The following is a 19,250-nucleotide window of genomic DNA, read 5'->3' as shown; positions in this document are numbered from 1 at the left end:
GGGGGTCTGGAAAGACGTTCATTTGAAAACAAGAGGATTGAAAATATGATAAGAAGAAGGTACAATAAATTGATATTAGCTTTTAAACTCGTACTAAAGACATATAGATTAAAGTTTCTACGCCAATACTTGACTTGAGAACAGATCTGTCAATTTTTCTCTAACGTCTAAGGATGTTTTCAGAGTTTTGACATGTTTGCCTTCAAAATAAGAGCAGTTTTGCTAAGCCCGGCAAAATAGAGTAAAAGTAAAATATTTTAAACTGGCCATCGAAAAATATTTCAATGAATCTTCATCATCATCATAAAAAATACAACATTTGGCTTTTATTTCACTTTCCATACTTGGACTAAGGCCCGACTAACACTTTTTGTTCTTAATCAAATAATAAAATCATCCTCTTGAAGGCAAAGCACTGATACAAGCGAATGGAGTAACACCTCTTTGTTTTGTGGTTGTTGTTTTTACGTTGGGAATGCTATTCCCAATGCTATAACTATTCACATAAACCTTTAACAATAATTTAATAGAATAGAGACACTGGAGCATCTTACGGACGATACAATACATTTAAGGTTGATAATTCGAGATTCGGGGTGGAAACGTCACATTGTAACACATACCTTTATTTTTAAGGGAAACCCCGGAAGTGATCTACACCATCCTTTGTGACTTGATAGTTTTTGTCCTGGAGCGGTGAGAGCGCTGCCTCCCCTCCGCTCCGCTCACACCGGCTGCTGGTAACAAAGGAGGGACGGCAGCCGGAGGATGCGGAGCTCCTCAGGCTAGCAAGCCTGTCAAACTAGCTTGACACATATTTTTGTTTTACTCTGTGGCTTTTCATTTAAGAACAGTTACTGTAATTTTTTTTGTGTGAAGGTTGAAGTTAATTATATCTGTATTTATTTATTTCACCAACCGCGCCTTCGTAGCCTCTAAACACCCAGTTCTTCCTCCAAAATCGAAGTATTTTGTGAGAGCGGAACCAGAGCCGAATGACCCGGGGGGTCCCACTCTCGCCCGGAGGACCCGGGCCACTTTCCTCCGCCGTATTTCAGCGTTTCGTGTGAGTAAACCCGTCTTTGGTCGTCCGGCGGGGCCAGTTCGGGCGGTTAGATGTGAAAGCACCTGTTCCCGGACTGGAAACTGCTGCCTGCTCGGCTCGGTGTCCCAGGAAGCGAACAACCGTACTGGTAAAGTCAATATTTAACCTCGGCATTTGCTCTTTACGGCCCGTCAAGGCTCGTTTAGGGCCATAACAGCACTACTTAATGTGGGTTTCACTCAACAGCTCACCTTCTATGACAGTTATTCAGGTTTATTTGTGTTATAATACCTTTATCATCGCTTAAATTGGATGAAAGGCCGGAAATGTGACCTGCCAGCTTGTCGTATTTTCTTTATATCCCTATCATAAGAGTGAAAAGCATGCCGAATATTGCTCAATATTGATAATAACGTTTTCATGGGAACTCCTAGTGCTCGTGTGTGTGTGTGTGTGTGTGTGTGTGTGTGTGTGTGTGCGTGTGCTTGAGGGATCGCCCCCTCACAAACCAAATGTATGTCCGTTCTCACCACACTCTTAATGATCATCTTGTGTGTGTATATGTGTGTGTGTGTGTGTGTGTGTGTGTGTGTGAGAGAGAGGGATCGCCCCCTCACAACCCAAATGTATGTCCGTTCTCACCACACTCCTAGTACTCCTACGTGCGTGTGCGTGTTTTCCATGGCGACACACCTCTTCCGTCGTCTCTTCCTGGCCAACGTGGAAGTAAGACACCCATGTTGTATCTGGTTGATGCTACGAAAGCAGGGGAGCCCTCTCTAAGTCCCCCTGTCCATTTTACTCACACTGACCCATTAGTTTCTAGAGCAGATGGCATGTCCTGCACACACGCACACGCACGCACGCACACACACACACACACACACACACACACACACACACACACACACACACACAAACACACACATTGTGTTCATGCCAGTCCACTTCAAGCACTTTCCAATTCCTCACACCATATTTGATAGATATTGGATTTCTCAGGACAAACACACTTCTAGGAAAGAATGCCTGCCCCACTGACCCAGCCTGGGTGTGTGTTTAGCGTCCAGTAGATGGGATGGCAGCTATTGAACTAACCAGGTCAATAAAGCAGAGGGAGACAAAAGAGGTGAAGTCTGGTGCGGGGCTTATTGAAAGGAGATCAGGGGGAGAATGGCAACCTCAAGTAGGACGTGACTTAGTTTGATGTGTCAGTGTACACCCACACCCCTGTCAGAATTTTTGGAGATGAGCCATGTGAGTAAGCACTGCCCTCCAAGAGGTTGCTCATAAATCACGCTGGGCACGCTGCGCATACCTAAAAAGTATTAGTTAAATAACTTGAAATAAATGTCTCCACCTATTTAAAAACAAACAAACAATAAAATCATCATTAATCTTTAGCTCTGAAAATTGAAACCCAATCTTCCTCATTCGAATCGCATGAATGGCAGGACACACTCCTCTCCAAACTGGTATGACAAGCTGAAGTACATTTTCAATAACAAGCAGCCTGTGGTTGACACTTTGCAGGTACCTGTCTGTGAAGGACATTGTAAATGCAAATGCTAGTAAATCCTGTTGACTGAATGTTTCTAAACAGCTCTTACTAGGATTAGTCCAATTGAGAAGAACATCAAATAAGTTGTTATAACTTAATTTGTTACTTTTCTCCATATATTGGTCTTTTGATCCTTTTTTTGTCCAGATTCACTCCTTTTTTCAATCCCAGTGATTTAATATTTCACATTTCAAATCAAATCTGTGTATCGTCACTCTCTGTGCAGGGTGTGACCAGTCATATCTCTTGTTTGTTTGAAAAATTAGGGGCCCGGCAAGGGGATTGAGCGCCAGTCATGTGAGAGGACCAGAAAAGTTGAGAAGTTCAGTCAAGGATTCAGGAGAGCAATCTCGTGAGTCCATAGACTCACCAGGGCTCTAACGGACAGATTTTTCAGATGACTGGTTCGTCCATGTAAAGTACAAAAAGGAATTAAATATTCATAATAATCAACCACGTTGGTTTCATTTTTGCTTATGTATGATTACAATGTATTGGGGTTCCAGTAATGTCAGCTTCCTATTCCCATACAAGCATAATCAGTTAATTGTCACTTTTTGAAATGATTATAGAACTGAGTTATTGTGATTTGGTACTAACCACCTCCCTGTGATTCATGTGTGAAAACATGATATCTGTAAGATGACCAGTCTATCTGTCTTAGTGATTCTAAATTTTTTTCAAGCCCTGCAGATGTGTACCCTCGTCTATTTTCTGTCTGTGCTCTATTTTTTGCCTGACTCAGACGGTGACTACCACGTTTGGTTGGCGTTGCATCAGCTGTTGCAGCCACATTAAAAATGGCAGAGGAATCCGTAGCATGGCCATTTGGCCACTCAAAGGAGCAGCTCGACCGCATTTAGTTGTTTCCATAGCAGCCCACAGGCTGCGATGAAGTATTTGATGGCTCCTTTGAAGGCGCTTTGAAAATGAAGATGCCAGTCTTTGAAGGATAAAATGCAAATCAACCGCAAAGCATGAGCATGTGTTTAAAAATGTCTCTATGCATCTGGGATGGCGATTTTCGGTCAGGGCCTGAGTCAGTGTTGGAGGATTGGGCTTTGGGCAATAAGCCATGGTGCCAGTTGACCAAAGGTGATATTAAGTGGTGAGATATCGCCAGATATCTCTTAAAATATATGTGAAGGAAGTGTTGTGTTTCAATGGGCTGAGGTCTGCAGCAGCAGGGAGGAGTGTTTCAGAGCATAGCTTTGTATGTAAATATTGGTTAAGGCTCATGGTCATTTGAATAAGAGATTTTTTTTTTTTTTTTTAAGAATCAGAATAAAATTGATTTGTCCCCAAGGGGCAACTGGGGCACAAAGTTTTGTGATTTTTCCAGACTTCACACATATAAAACTTGTTCTTGAATGGGTATACCATTTAAAATTAATATCTGCCTTCCGATAATGCCGATACAACCAGCTGATAAGATGTAAAAGGATATAGTGCATCTTGATATAGTGCAGTGAAGTAAAACTAAGGAGAGGTTATATTACCTCTAATGTACTTTCAAATACTTGTTTTCTCAGAAGGAAAGGAAGGCATGGGCTTTTCACAGTCCAAAGTTCGTTTTCTCAAGAGCGGCTCTGACTCAGGGCTTAGGCTTGAGCGTAAAGTCTAATTTTGTGATTAAAGCTGCAGCGGGTAAGGATAAACAATACTTGTTGCCCTTGATCATTAGGGTTTCTGGAATAAAGATCGGGTCTCTCATTTCCAGGGTATATATTTCTTTTTTCAGAGGATCGGAGACAGGACTAGGTGACATGGTGGCACAGTGGTTAGCGCTTTGGCCTCACAGCACGAAGGACCCTGGGTTGATTTCGACGAGGGGAGCTTGCTGTGTGGAGTCTCCCACAGTCCAAAAAAAATGCAGCAGGTTAATTGGAAAAAATTGCTGTGAGTGAGTGACTGTCTGTATATGTGGCCCTGCAATTGACCGGCAACCAGTCCATAGTGTACCCCGCCTCTCGCCCAATGACAGCAGGGATAGGCTCAAGAATCTCCTGCAACCCTGAGTGCTGGATAAGCAGCAGACGATGGATGGATGGATGAAGATAGGACTAACACATGGGAAAGTGGAGGATGACCCTCCCTGACCTACATCAAAAAGATTAGATTAAGTGTGTTTCCCCACTCAGCAGGTCATTGTTGTGTCCAGATGAGGTGGTAAAATTACATCTTTTAAGAAAATATTATATTGTAAATATTTACTCTATGAGTATTTATGGCAGCTGTTTGTGAAGATCTATTCACTACCTTCTAATTGTGACATTGCATCACAAGGACTTTTTCAACACGAATATTTATCATATAGTTTAATAGCAGCTTCCGAACACCTACCAGTGTCTGGTAAAATCTTTTTGTGTGTGTTTAGCAAGTCCTGCTCTTCTTCCTGCTTGATTGGTCGTAAAATAATAGAGCAGTGCTGCAAGTAAACATCCTTTCAAAATATCAAACTGATTTTCATTTCTTGCCTCTCCTGTGTGTTCCACAGATGGAGATGCAACCAGTCTCTCTGATCCTTGGCCCTGAAGGCTGGCCCCTGATTGGCGAAGAGTTTGAGTAGAACCACCATCAGAAAAGACACCCCCCTAGCTATCATGTCTGTCCAGGAAGCAACACCACAACCCCATTCACCTTCATCCCTCAAACCTGAGGTCAAACCTAGACCGGGAATCCCCCCTAAGCCGTCTGCACAGGGCAGCTCTCCAGCTCCGGAGGAGGCAAGTGGCCATGCTGGCTTATCTGCTGGGAAGGTCAAGAGCATTGTGAGCAAGTTTAGCAAACAAGAGGGGACACTGAAAGTGCCAGCGGAGCAACACATCAATGGTACCGCAGAGCTCACAGCTCAGAGCAAGCAGTCCAGCAGGCCTCCTTCGATAAAGCCCAAACCAGGCACAGCCAGACTGCAGCTTCAGGTCGGGGCTGACCAGGCACCCCCGCTGCCGAAGAAGAGGAACCGTAACCTGCGGGGACAGAAAGAGAGACAGGGGTCAGAGGAGCAGGACATGGAAGGAGGTCGATCAGGTACTGGGATTTTTTAATTTAACTGCATAATGAGTTTCAGTGTATTGAGTTTTTATACGTCCTTGGGTTATTAATCCTCTGCTTGATCAGCTGCTAGCCTCTGTTAACTAATACTATCACAGAATTTGTATATATATCTTTATACCTTATATTCATATTTTTGTTTGACCCAGATGAGCTTCATGTCTTGTCCACACCTGCATGCAAAACAGATTTCTTTGGGAAATCATTGATCTTATGATCAACATAAGTCAAATTATCTATCCAATATGATCTAACATGGGGATAGCTTAAAAACAAGTCATATAATCCTGGACTTTTACCTTTGGTTGTAATCAAATGAGGGAACATTTAGTGCAGTGTATTTATTATAGTTATTGGTTGTAAGGAGAGCGTCAGTCAAAATACTGTTTTTATCTTGTATCTTAGAGAATGGATATAATTCCACTTCCATATTCCCTCAAACACACACCAAAGTATGAATACATTTACCCACACAGTAATGAGCACAGTTTTTCTTTAACTTCCCTCTCCTCTCTTGCAAGCTGTTAATCAGTTTATTCTTGACAAAATCTTGTCCTGTGTTCCCATTTGTTTTGGCAGCATTTCTGTTTTTTTTCAAGGAAATATCTGTAATGTTTCCTCAGAATCAAATAAACGAGTGGGGAAAAACTACTTTCTTAAAAAAGTAATCCCACCGAATAAATCTGTCTCGTTTCTCATATTCTAGCCGTCAACTGTCGTTACAAGAACAGGTCTGTTAGGTGTTGCGGCAGACGGGAGCAGCAGACAGGGCTCTAACAACGACCCGAGACATACTTGAAATCAGGAGTATTTATTTGTGCACAGGGTTTTCACTCACTGCTTTTGGGTGTATGAATGTGGTTCAAACTTGTCCTGTCAGTCAGCTGAGCACCTATCCAGTTAAACAGGCAAACGTATACAGTATGTGGGTGTGTGTGTGCTTAATTGCAATATGAAAGGAGATGAAGTAGCAGTACAACAACCCTAACATGGCAGCCTCCTATTAATGAATATTGCTGTGTGATGATATGGGTGTTAATCACATTCATGGAATATTGTCCCAGATTTGATCTATTTTTGTATTGATCTTTGTTGAGTCATAATGGTCCTTTTGCCATTACTGCACAACAGAAACATTTTATAGGTGTTTTGATTACACAGGGTTTCATTTCCTCCAATTACACAAAAACTTTACCATAACTTCCCTCTTTTACTTTCATGTTTGTGGTCTAATTTTTTTTAAGCATAAAATCTTCATTAAATACCGAAAAGTGACATAATGATTTCCTAAACCTGAAGATAATATTGTGTCAGACTGACATAGAAGGCATGACTTGGATTGTGAATTATGTCAACAATGCAGTAAAATAAGTGCAATTGTAAACTGTTTTTCTTTTTATTTGACTTGAACAATTAATTAAATTGCACCAATTATATGAATGCACTAGCGGTCAGCCATAGAAAAAAAACTGTGGCCTCACAAAGAGTTGATCTGGAATTTCCCTCCTTAGTGTTCCCACATGGCCCATATCACCTTCACCCCCACTCTCCTCTCTCTTGTCTCCATTTTGTCAATTTTGTTTTGTCAATACTGGCTCTTTCCCAAACCTTCCATGAATATTTGAAGACACGCGATGGGCCATATTGGCCTGATGAGTCACTGACTTGACAGTTTGCCTTTAAGAGACGTCTTCAAGAAAGAACACTGAGATATATTTCCTGTTTCAGGAAAGACAAAGCACACATTGTTCATTTACATCCGTAAGGTAGTCGTTTCCTAACTGTGAACTATGGAAATCGGTTAATATGTTTTGACTTTTTCCAATGCAGCCCCTGATGGAAAAGAGGTGGAGGCGTTACTGACTGGAGGAGAGGCAGCGGAAGGGGACCGCAGTCCTGACACTCTGCTTAGTCCCTGCTGCGATGAAGGCTGCTGCTGCGTGTGCCACCTCCAGCGGCCCGGCATGAAACTGGTGTGGGTTCCAGTGGACGGGGAAGACAGCGAGGAGGAGGCGACGGAGGGAGAGTACAATGTGACTGAGGTGGAAGAGGATCAGTGTGAGGTGGAGGGGCGTTTGGAAGCAGAGGAGGTAGGTGAGAGCGAGGAAAGGAGGCAAGAAAAAGCGAAGTTCCACCAGTCATTAAACATTCTGATCAGCGATGGTCACCGGAGACTCTCGGACCCCGGACCCCACTCTATCCTCAACTCGCTCGCCATCACTCGCTCCCAATCTCCCCCCATTCCCCCAAAACAGACTCAGTCACCACCAGTCCAGCACAGACCCAATCTTTATGAGGAAGAGAATATTTACGAGGCCACACTTCCAGTGTTCAATTGTTCTCCCAAGAAGTCTGTGTCTCTGTGTAAAGAGCTGGATGTTCCTCTCATCAAGGTCCGCAAACCCCCGCGTCGGTCTAAACTGTCTAACAGCACCTCGGATCCCACGTCTGAGTTTCAGGTCGACAAAGACTCAGTCTCGAACCCCGCTGACTTGCCTCCTGCCATCCCGCCCCGTATGCCAGTGACCCAGGATAGTCGTAGCACCACGTCAGCACCCCGAGGGGGCATTCCTTTACCCCAGCCCACACCAGAGGAGTGGCAATCGCTGAGACCCAGCTCCCCCAACAGTTCCACGTCCAGTGGGCTTAGCCCCCAACGAACCATTACTCCGCCCCCAAACAGTCCTCTGCTGGCTCACAGACGCCCACCTCCACTGCCTAAGACAGATCCCCGGAGGTTAAGCACTTCCTCACAGCAGCAGTCCATCGTTCTGAAGAAAGGTCTGTATTGAACAAGAGCTGTCATTTTCATACGATGAGCGATGAATGAGCCAACTCTGTCGAAGTGAAATACTGACATGCTTCACTCGGCTTCCCAGAAGGAGAGGAAAATGAAGAAGATGAGGAGGACGACACAGTGGAAGAACCGTGAGTGTCACCGCCTCCGATTCATCGCTTTCACTTTTTCTTCCATCTGATGATCAACACTGATGAGATTCTTCTTTTTTTGATTGTCCAAAGGTTACGTGACACTGAAAAACATCAACTATTTGATAATTAGTCTTGATTTCTGTGTTCGAAAATCTTTTGTTTGTTTTGGTACATTTGTTGCCACTGTTCCAAATTCAGTTGACTGTTGTCAAAATTACAGGAAATTTCCACAAGTTAAGCAATAGGGGACTTTGCTATCAAAAATTACCTGGAAGAGCCTTAAAATTACATAAAATTGACACCAGTTAGCAGCTTTTCCAGGTCTAGTTGAAGCTGCCTGCAGCTTCCCCTTGTTTTCCAAAGTCTTCTATTCAAATCAATGAGCCACGCGAAGCTTGAAGCCATCACTCATTCGCCGTAGTTCAATTTGGATTAAAGATACTCCCTGTCCTGCTGCCATGACTGGACACAGTAAATGTTTCATAATCCACAGTTGCTCTTTCTTGGTATTTACTCTCCTCTAGGCAAACCCAACTACCAGTTTAAGATATGCACCAAAACGTAAATCATGATTCTTTGGAAAGTGATGAAAGGTGTAAAGTCAGACATTGGAAGACAGACTAACATAACATTAAGCTGTTTTCTAGATCAGTCCATTTCATTTATATTGTCTTTCTTTATCTTTTTGATATTATCTTTTTTTTCACTCCTGGTCTAGGCAACCATCCAAGGGGGACTTTTCATCAACCTGGGAGTCACGGCTGCAGAATGGTAGGGACAAGGCCAGCCATGCTTTCAGCAGGACACCATTTATTTTACATATGTTATGTGCCACATATACAGTATGTTTGTGAGACATGGAACATTATAGTTCAGAGAGCGTTCCCCGGCTTTGAACAAAAAGAGCCGCTATTGTTCCTCGGTCTGGCGGAACTTTGTTACTGTAGTTTAATCTGCCCAGTCCTGAGAGTCATGTGTAACATCTCTTTCCCATCGTGTTCGGATTCTGAAAGCTTTCTTGCAACTGTCCTGTCTGTGCCCCGATACCCTAACCCGAAAGCTGTCATGTGTTATTTGACATCAGCATGATAAACAGCAATTAATTTAACTTTTTTTCATACTAACGGGACAAGACACAATTAAAACATTCATAAATATTTTGTTATCATTTATTTGATTCATTCTCAAGATTTGTGCTGCAGGTCAATTGGTCGTGTTGGCCTCATATTTCTTAGCCGTTACCTTTCTACCCCCCAACTCCTTAGAGCCTTTGTACCAGACATACCGAGCCACTGTCATCACCAAAGAGATCCGACGACAGACGGTTTGCCGCAATATCAGTAAGACCAGCGTGGATTACGCCATGGACTGGAATGCCCGCCGTTCCGGAACTGGTGCAGGGGCAGCAAGTGGAACAGGAAACGGAGCTCCGAGGAGCAGTCCTGTACCCACACCGGGCCAGAGCACCCTATGGCAGGACATCCCAGCTGTGAAGGACAGTGGCGTGCTGGAGCAGCTCACCCCCGAACAGTGCAAGTATCAGGAGGTGAGGAGAGCCATGTGGAGCTAAACAGGAATTAGAGATCACACCAGCAGGAGTTAGTGAGAGGACAAGTTAGACATGCTATAGCACACCTCAAATTAATAATGTTTTAAATACTCTAAAAGTCCACTCTGCGTCTCTTCATTGCTCGCTGCCGTCACGTCATCCATGGGAGAAAGCTTTTGTAGTTGCAGTCCTAATGTTCCAGCATCACTAAGGAAACTATTGTAGGAAGGGAAGTGACACCCTTCAGTTTCCATTCACAGCTGGTCCCCCAGCAGGAGGTTTATAGCGGCCAGCTCCAGACATATGAAACATAAAAATGTTTCAAAGTAATTATTCTTTGGCATTTCAAAAGAAAGATAACGATACTGAAAACTGACAAATCACAGTCTGACAGCAAAGGACTGTTAAAATGAGTAATAAAATTAGATCTAATGATGTAACATTGTCCAAGTGGAACACCTCCCTATTTTCCAGCTGTTAGATTTTCTTTAAAGACATGAATGTGTTGTAAATTGTGTGCGCATTATCTTTAAACAGTCTACAGCTTGAAAAACAGTCACTGAACTGACACCAAAAGGGAAACCTAAAGAGGCTTTTCTTACTTACAATATTATGTCCTTTTGTTCCCTTTTACTTTTTTAAACCCCCATTTTCATTACATCTGGTGTCTGTGGACAGACAAAAACCTAACTAGTCAGCCAGATGGCCCTGGGATGAATTTGCAGCACTCCTCTCTGTGAGGAGTTTCCATGTTCTCCCTAGCTCTGCGTGGGTTTGCTCCCACCAACAAAAGACATGTGTAAGGAATCAATATTGTTTTCAGCTGGACTTCTAGTTGGAACTGGAGCCACAATACACACCACTGTAGTCACTGAAGATAATTCTTATTGTTGATAATCTAAACCTGGAGCTTTGTGATACAACCACAACAATTCAATCATTAGGAATTTGTGATGTTCTTTAATACACGGGAGATACACATAAATGTGACCATTCAATGTGCCGATCCAAGGCTTCATTTTGGCTTGTTGTTTCCTTGCAGAGCATGTTTGAGGTTCTGACGTCAGAGGCCTCTTATCTCCGATCCCTGCGAGTTCTGACCGAACACTTCCGTGATAGCCGGGAGCTGGCTGACACGATGATCATCATGGACAAGAAAACCCTCTTTTCCAACATCCTGCGAGTCCGTGACGTGAGCGAGAGGTAAAAGGGGGCAGAGGAGAGAATGAAAGGATACAAAGGAAATAGGAAAATTTTTATGGTTCCAACTGCCAGCGATTCACAGATAAAATAGCAAGAAACACATTAATGATTAATTTCCTGCACTGAAGCCATGTGATGTCCAGTTTAATATATATATATAGAGAGAGAGAGAGAGAGAGAAGCATAGTTCTTAGTTTTAAGTGCCCCAGATCAAATGGATACACCAGCTTTTTTGGACGTTTACTTATTTTCCATAATCCCCGATGGAAGAGAATAATTTATTGGTTACCCCCATTGAACGTCAACAAATCCATATTCCAGCAATTACTTCACTTGTGTTTACATCCAGTGAAACGTATGTGAAACATATCAGGAAAAATATGAAATTCTAATGTTTTGGAAGCAAACACAGATCTTGAACTAGTTTCCTGGCCAAACTGCTGTGGATTGGATGCAGCACATAGTTCACCTGTGAAAAACATGATCTTTAAAATGAATGGCTCAAAATATATATATTAGCATTTGACATTAGTTGTCAAGTGCTAATGTAGGCTAACTTGCTAGCGCTAAACAAACAAACAGAAAAAGCAGGATGGTGGTATCTATCTCCATGATACATGCACAGTGCAATGGTCTTGTCATTTTCAGAAAGGGATTATAAGAAGTGAGACTTTCCAAAGAAGTTTCTATGACAGTGAAAGTTTCCCAGCGAAACCTTGTCTGACTCTACAGGTTCCTCAAAGACCTGGAGGTTCGTATATTTGAGAACCTTGTATTCTCTGACATCTGCGACATCATCCACTACCATGCCCAGCACAACTTTCCCGCGTACATCTACTACGTCCGAAACCAGATATACCAGGAGAAGACCTACACCTTACTCATGTAAGAACAAGCGGACAGTCTGCTGCCTTAGCTTTAATTACATTTTTGTTCGATGAAAGTATAAATGCATGGACGTATGTTCCTTCCTCATGCTAATGATTTGTGTATAAGTCGTGTGTTTATGTGTGTATGCATAGGAAGAACAATGCGGCGTTTGCTGCCACCATCAATCGTCTTCAGGAGTCGCCTCAATGCCAGCGGCTGCCTTTCATGTCCTTCTTGCTCCTGCCTTTCCAGCGAATAACGCGCATCAAAATGCTCCTAGAGGTGAGCAACGTAATCGGAACAGTGTTCAAATCAGTAGGAACACTACAGATGCAGTATTTGCTTTAAGAATACTGATAGAGAATTACAGAGAATGTCAGAGGGAGCAGCATTGTGTCTTTGTAGATCTAGAAAAAGCATATGACAGGGTGCCAAGAGAGGAACCATGGTGCTCTATGAGGTCAGGAGTGGCAGAGAAGTTTGGTAGACCCTTGCAGGACATGTATGCAAGTTGTGAGACAGTGGTGAGTTGTGCTGTAAGTGTGACAGAGAAGTTCAAAGTGGAGGTGGGACTACATCATGGGTCAACTCTGAGCCCCTTTTTGTTTGCAGTGGTGATGGACAGGCTGACAGATGAGGTTAGACAGGAATCTCATAAGGACCACGATGTTTGCAGATGACATCGTGATCTGTAGTTAGAGCAGGGAGCAGGTGGAGATATGCTCTGGAAAGGAGAAGAATGAAGGTTAGTCACAGCAAGACAGAATGTATGTGTGTGAATAGGAGGAACCCAAGTGGAACGGTGAGGCTACAGGGAGTGGTGATTAAAAAGGTGGAGGATTTTAAATACTTGGGGTTAACAGTCCAGAGCAATGGAGAGTCTGGAAAAGAGTTGAAGAAATGGGTTCAAGCAGGTTGGAATGGATGGAGAAAAGTATCAGGGGTAATGTGTGATTAGAGTATCAGCCAGAATGAAAGGAAAGGTGTACAAGGCATTCTGTATGGTTTGGAGACATTGGCATTGAGGAAAAGACAAGAAAGAGAGCTGCGGGTAGCAGAGGTTAAGATGTTGCGGTTCTGTTTGGGAAGGATGAGAATGGAAAGGATTGGGAAGGAGTCTATCAGAGGAACAGCACGTTTGATGTTTTTGAGATGAGGTCAGAGAAATCAGACTGAGTTGGTCCGTTCATGTGCAGAGGAGGGATAGTGAATATATTGGTAGGAGGATGCTGGGGTTGAAGCTGCCAGGCAGGAGGTCTAGAGGAAGACCGAAGAGAAGATTTATGGATGGAGTGAAAGAGGACATGGAGTTAGTTGGTGTAAGCGAAGAGGATGCAAACAAAAAGATTAGATGGAGGGGGTGATTCGCTCTGGGAACCCCTGAAGGGAAAAGACAAAGGGAAAAGAAAAAGTTCAGATCAGAATCCACTCTCATAACATGAAGTGTGTAATTGCTTGATATTAAGTCGTCTTTTGAAAATCAGTGAAAAGAAAGAACTCAAATGCAGCATTCAATCTTTCTAGCCGGCTGGAAATCTAATTGGGGCTGAAATACTATTTGGTTTGGAATGTGATGACTTTTTTTCCACTGAAGGATGTCTTTTGCCACCACAATCCACAAATGTTTTTGTCAAGTGTTTTAACAAAATGGCAGTGTTCGCTTGACATAGCTGACCCCTGTCCTCACTTTCTCTAAGAACCTATTGAAACGAAATAGCCCGGGTTCATCATGCCGGTTGATTTGTGGAATGCCCTCATTCCTGCCTAATCCTCCTCACCACCGCAGCCCTGACCAACCAGCAGAGCACCACGACACACCCTGCCGTAACCTCATGGCCCTTGTTGCATTCTGATGAAAAATATATCCTGTTGTCTTGTTTGTTCGTTGCAGAAACAGAAAGTTGTTGTTTGTTGTTGCAGAACATCCTGAAGAGAACAAAAGAAGGGACGAAAGAGGAGCAAACGGCCTCCAAGGCCTTGGCCTCCGTGTCAAAGGTAAACACCCATCTCTCTTTGGCTTCCATTATAAAATCCCTACAGCTCCACTCTCAGGTGTTCACATGCCTCTAGGCGTGTTATCCCAGCCATTGTATGATAGAGGGATGTCCTTTTGTGCGACAGTGAGTCTACTGAAACAGGTTATCTGCGATTGGAGGGCACCGGGGTAGGATTTGAACGTGATATTTCCCAGTGAATATCAGATTCCCTGTGATTTTGGCTTGAAAATCTTCTCCTTTGCCTTTCGGCCTTGTGTGAAAAGACCAAGCTGATGGACCTCTTGTCACACACAGATCATTGACGAGTGCAATACAGAGGTGGGAAAGATGAGGCAGATGGAGGAGCTGATACTAATCTCCCAAACACTGGAATTTGATAAGCTTAAGGTGAACACACACACACACACACACACGCGCACACACACACACACACACACACACACACACACACAAACAACATTTGACTGTTTATATGCTGGGGAAAAAATGTTTCTTCGCAGGCCATTCCAATCATTTCCCAGACACGATATCTGGAAAAGAAAGGGGAGCTCCAGGAAATGTCTAAAGGAGGAACTCTATTCAACATGAGAGCCAAGTTCACCCCCATCTACCTCTTTTTGTTCAATGATCTTCTTATTATCGCTGCCAAGAAGGGGTAAGGAGAGCGCTATTATTAACCTTTGTTGCATTGTTTACTCACCACAGAACAATGGCGTTGTCGCTAATGTGTAAGATTCTGCAATGTTCTGAAAATAAGAATTGAAATTCATGAGCCTAATAAGAGCTGTACTGTACTGGGTTTGTTTTTTAATGCTTTTATTCCTCTGAACCATGTCAAATAAGCTTCAGAGTGAGATTGGAAAGACACAAGCTGGCTTTTCTTTAAGCCAAACTTATTAGGTGCGTACTAAAATGTAATTCTAGGTGTCTAACTTGTAGCTTCTCCAGGTCCCTGCTCTTCAAACTAAATAGAATGAAAGTGTTGGAGGTATATTTTTCATGAATTTATTTGCATAAAGCACTTCCAATCACAGAGGTGCGGTTTAAAAGGCCTCAGGCTCTGACATGGAAAAAGCCATTTCAGAGCCTAAGAAAACCAATATAAAGCAATCATCTACAAACTTGTCCAAGTACTTTACCAATAGAACGCAAAGGTTAAAAAAACACAAGTCGCCAGCTGAGGGACATGTTACCACCATCCCGCTTTGGCAGATTGTGATGATTTTTCATTCTTTTATTTTCAGAGCGGAGCGTTTCGTGGTGGTGGACCACGCTCATCGGTCTCTGGTGCAGGTGCAGGTGATAGACGAAGGCGGGAGCAGCAACAGCAGCAGCAGCTCACTGTACGAGAACTGCTTTAGCCTCATACTGCTGGAGAACTACCAGGGACGCATGATGGAGCGGCTAATCAGAGCTCCCTCCACGTGAGTGGACATCTTTGAACGCTGAGTCCTCAATAACAGCCATTGGAGATCATTCAACTAAAGCTTTTAGTTATTACATTTGTATCGTGCTCATGGGATTTTACTTTAAATTTTTGCAAAAGCAGTTTTGGGGGTGTACTTAGCAAAGGTGTTGAAAACTAAAGCCCGTCCACCCACACCTTAATTCATCTATTTTTTTCCCCTTCTTTGAAAAGCATTCAAATATAAACAAGAATTAATGCTTTTTTATTCTTTATTTAAACAGAGTTCCATTTAGATGTAGTAACAGTACTGCCATTGTCTGATCCAGACAGAAGTAGTTACATCGTCATACACAAGTAAAAAACAAACATCTCGAAAATAAAATAACCACAAAATACTGAACAATCGATGCCATTGCTCAGGTCTCAGCTGGTGAGATTATTTATAAAACCTAAAGGAGGCATTACAAATCTGAAGGATCAGCAATGTCCTGTTGTAACAGCACTTGTTATAAGACAAAGGTCGGACGCATTGTTTTTCAAGGCACTGTCATTCAACAGGTCAGACATGCACAGGTGGATCGCAGCCTTCCCCAACTCCACCAACCCAGACCAAGATGAGGATGAGGTGATTTATGAAGATTGGGGTGAGTACAAAAGCGCATGACACACACTGAAAGAAGATGCCGCTTTACCGCAGATGCTCACAGTGTAGTTCTTCTGTGTGTCAGACTGTCCTCAGGTGCAGTGTGTTGAGCAGTACGTCGCCCAGCAGGCAGATGAGCTCACACTGGAACCAACTGAGATCATCAACATCATCCGCAAAACCAATGAGGGTAAGAATGCGCTGGGAGCAGAAGGTTCACTCGGCGCTCGATTGCTTTCAAATCTTCCCACCAGCTTTAAAAAAAAAAGTTTCTAGCATTATCCAGCATTTTCAAGAGCCACAAAACTGCCAGTTGTATGGGTAGTATAACCTGAAATCTACTCTACATATATATTCTAGTTTGAGAACCTTGAGAACCGAGTATTTTCTTATTCCCTTCTTGTTTGGAAAGTCTTGGGAATTATCAATTTTGACTTAAGTATCAACTCTGAATTTAGGAATGTTTCTGGTGTCCTATTTGTCAATTGTGATATGGTGGCAGTGACTCTAAAAATGTCCGTTGCTACAAAATGATCAAATTGATGTGGAACTGTGGAACTCAGAAATGGCCGACATGAGCCAAGAGCTCAGGTTCAATAGACAATTTGTTCCAATGCACATCTAATGCCAAAACCGTGCATTATTTTTCTAGTCATCTATTTTGTGATGACCAAAAGGTGCTATAATTCAGACCTGCCGATGACGTACTGACATGACTGCATGCCCCTCCCCTTGACTCTTCTTGCTCAAACACCCTGATCCTCATAAACTGTCTCAATCCACAACCCTGCACCTTAGCAGTTAATTGATTTGTTTTTGACCGTCTCGCATGAGCAATACAGTATCCAAAGAACTTCCCCATGTTTGTTCCCACACCACCCACCCCCACCCCGACTCCCACCTCCGCCTACTTGTGTTTTATTCCAGGTTGGTACGAGGGGAGCCGTCTCTCTGACGGTCAAAAGGGCTGGTTCCCGGTAGTCAACGTTGTAGAGATCACCAACGAGCATGTGAGGCGGAGAAACCTCAGAGAACGCTACAGAGTCATCCAGGCTGCCAAAATCGTCACCAACAACAAAGTCCGCAACTTGAATTAGGACAAAAGACGTCAAGTTGGATTTACATCAGCAGAGACTCTCCAGAAGCGATGAACTCTAAAAAAAAAACTGTTTAACAAAGATCATTCACGGAATTCTTGAAATTGATCACTTACTACTTGAAAAGACAATTATGTGCGTTTGCATTCAAAAACACCGGGCGGCTGTGCGTCCTGCCCAGCTGTTGTGAAGCTGCCACTCTGAAATGCCAACTATTCACACTACTGTCCCCGACCAATCCACTAGCCTACGAACCCTTCCGACGTCATCAGAACTGCACGCACGTTGAACCTAAAACCCATTCCATTCATATTTGTGACAACGTGAAAAACAAGAAACATTTTTAACACTTCCATGAAAAGGTGTGACTTCATTTACAACCCTGTTGCATTAAAAGACTAAGCTATTAAACAAAACAACTAAACAGAAAGTGCCTTTCCCAAAGAACTACACGCCTAATATGACTTCAAATCAAACAAGAGCTTTGAATCTGCATGGAAATACAAGTTAAACTGTCCTGCCTTACTCTTCATCAGTAGTTTGCGTTTTGTTGTCAAACTTGTTTGTCAGCTTCCCGTTGTGAAACAATACCGCCCCCTTCAGCAATGCTGGCAATCATTGTAGATGCCCTGGAACTGTATGAGCTGTAAATATCATTAGGAGGGATTCTCTCTCCGTTTGAAGACAAGTAGTGCTCTTAAATAAAAATGTTTCTTTTTCTTTTGAGTGCGTGTTTCTAAATGTAAAACAACCACTTTGCATTTGAATTATTTTAGAAAAAGAGCCAATTTGCGGTGGTCAAAGGAAGACAGATCCAAAAATATATTTCTCATCTGTTTGCCAGTGGAGAAAAAAAAAATCGTTCCCTGGGAAGATGGGTGTTTTTTGTAAACTTTTTTTAGAATAACTAGTGCAAAGACAAAATTCAAATAACACTTTAAAGATAACTTAAAACCTAATTGCACAATAATCACCTGTCATCTTAATCTGGGTTATGCCTGAGAAACAGGAGGACCTGAGCAGCATTTCTCTCATAATTCGAGAGCCTTTGCTTCTTCGCATCAGCTCGATGTAAACTTGTTTCCTTTGAGTCTGGGCTCAAAGGGGCCTCCGTCGACTCTCCGTTCCACCCTTCCATCGACACATCTGGATTCTCCCCTACAGGACTAACGCTTGCTGATGAATACGGACCGGGAGGCGTTGCCTTCGAGGTGAAATCGGTTTGGACCCTCAGGAGGGTTTGAGCTGCATTAAGCTGAGAGTCACACCAGTTTCCTTCCTGGTGCAGCCGGACTCTCGTTGGGTACTGCACCCCATTTTCGTCGGGCTTGGAGGCGGCGGGCCCGGGAGGTGTGTTTGGTTTGCTCCCCCTCATATCGCTAAGATTCAAGAGGGTGTGAGCCGCTTCCACCTCCACATCAGACCAGTGCCTTTTCTGGCGGGCCTTTGCGAATTGCTTGCCAAGGGGCTTATCGGCTGAGGCGGAGTCCATGTGGTCATCCGTGCACGAGACCGCAGTTGCGGTAGAGAGGTCGATGGGCTTCCCTTCGCTTTGCGTAGGCTCCTGGTAGTGCAGTTTCAAAAGGTTTGTGATGGCCTGGTCCTCCACGGGGGTCAGCTGCAGGACAACCTGGCCGGGCTGCACCGGCATGCGGATGGTGTGTATTCGCCACGTTGGGCTGCCGAGGTTTGTGATGGGGTGCGGCCAAGACCTAAAAGAGTCTAGGTGGTTTTGGGGAGTCATGCAGGAGGACATGAGGGGCGCTGGGGTGTTGAGCTGGAAGTGATCGAGTGTCTGATGAAGAGAAATTAGAGGATTTGGTGAGTATTTGAAGGGGTAAAAATGACTTCATTAAGTCTAATAATTAGGCCATGATGATTCAACAAGGTCA

At 43.4% G+C, this 19,250-nt stretch overlaps 1 protein-coding gene across 3 annotated transcripts; it reads left to right on the top strand.

The window, feature by feature from the left end:
• Window positions 1-743: 743 nt before the first annotated feature.
• arhgef15b (Rho guanine nucleotide exchange factor 15b) lies at window positions 744-18,081 on the top strand. Of its 3 annotated transcripts, none has more exons than XM_086166278.1 (16): window positions 744-1,066; window positions 5,104-5,636; window positions 7,491-8,441; window positions 8,543-8,588; window positions 9,310-9,362; window positions 9,857-10,137; window positions 11,183-11,343; window positions 12,076-12,228; window positions 12,366-12,495; window positions 14,134-14,208; window positions 14,505-14,597; window positions 14,711-14,865; window positions 15,455-15,634; window positions 16,177-16,262; window positions 16,347-16,451; window positions 17,189-18,081. In XM_086166278.1, the coding sequence occupies exons 2-16, from the start codon at window positions 5,210-5,212 to the stop codon at window positions 17,356-17,358; spliced, it is 3,066 nt and encodes a 1,021-aa protein (XP_086022404.1). In that variant the 5' UTR covers window positions 744-1,066; window positions 5,104-5,209; the 3' UTR covers window positions 17,359-18,081. The 3 variants fall into 3 exon arrangements, with proteins under 3 accessions (XP_086022404.1, XP_086022402.1, XP_086022403.1); XM_086166276.1 differs by having other exon boundaries at window positions 8,540-8,588; XM_086166277.1 differs by lacking the exon at window positions 744-1,066 and having other exon boundaries at window positions 3,645-5,636; window positions 8,540-8,588.
• Window positions 18,082-19,250: the final 1,169 nt, after the last annotated feature.

This window comes from Fistularia commersonii, chromosome 19, assembly GCF_037954325.1.
Source record: "Fistularia commersonii isolate RoL2024-O1a breed Wild chromosome 19, RoL_Fcom_v1.0, whole genome shotgun sequence".
In the NCBI taxonomy this organism is placed as follows: domain Eukaryota; kingdom Metazoa; phylum Chordata; class Actinopteri; order Syngnathiformes; family Fistulariidae; genus Fistularia; species Fistularia commersonii.
The sequence above is the reverse complement of the archived record's forward strand: the minus strand, read 5'-3'. Positions and strand labels throughout refer to the sequence as shown.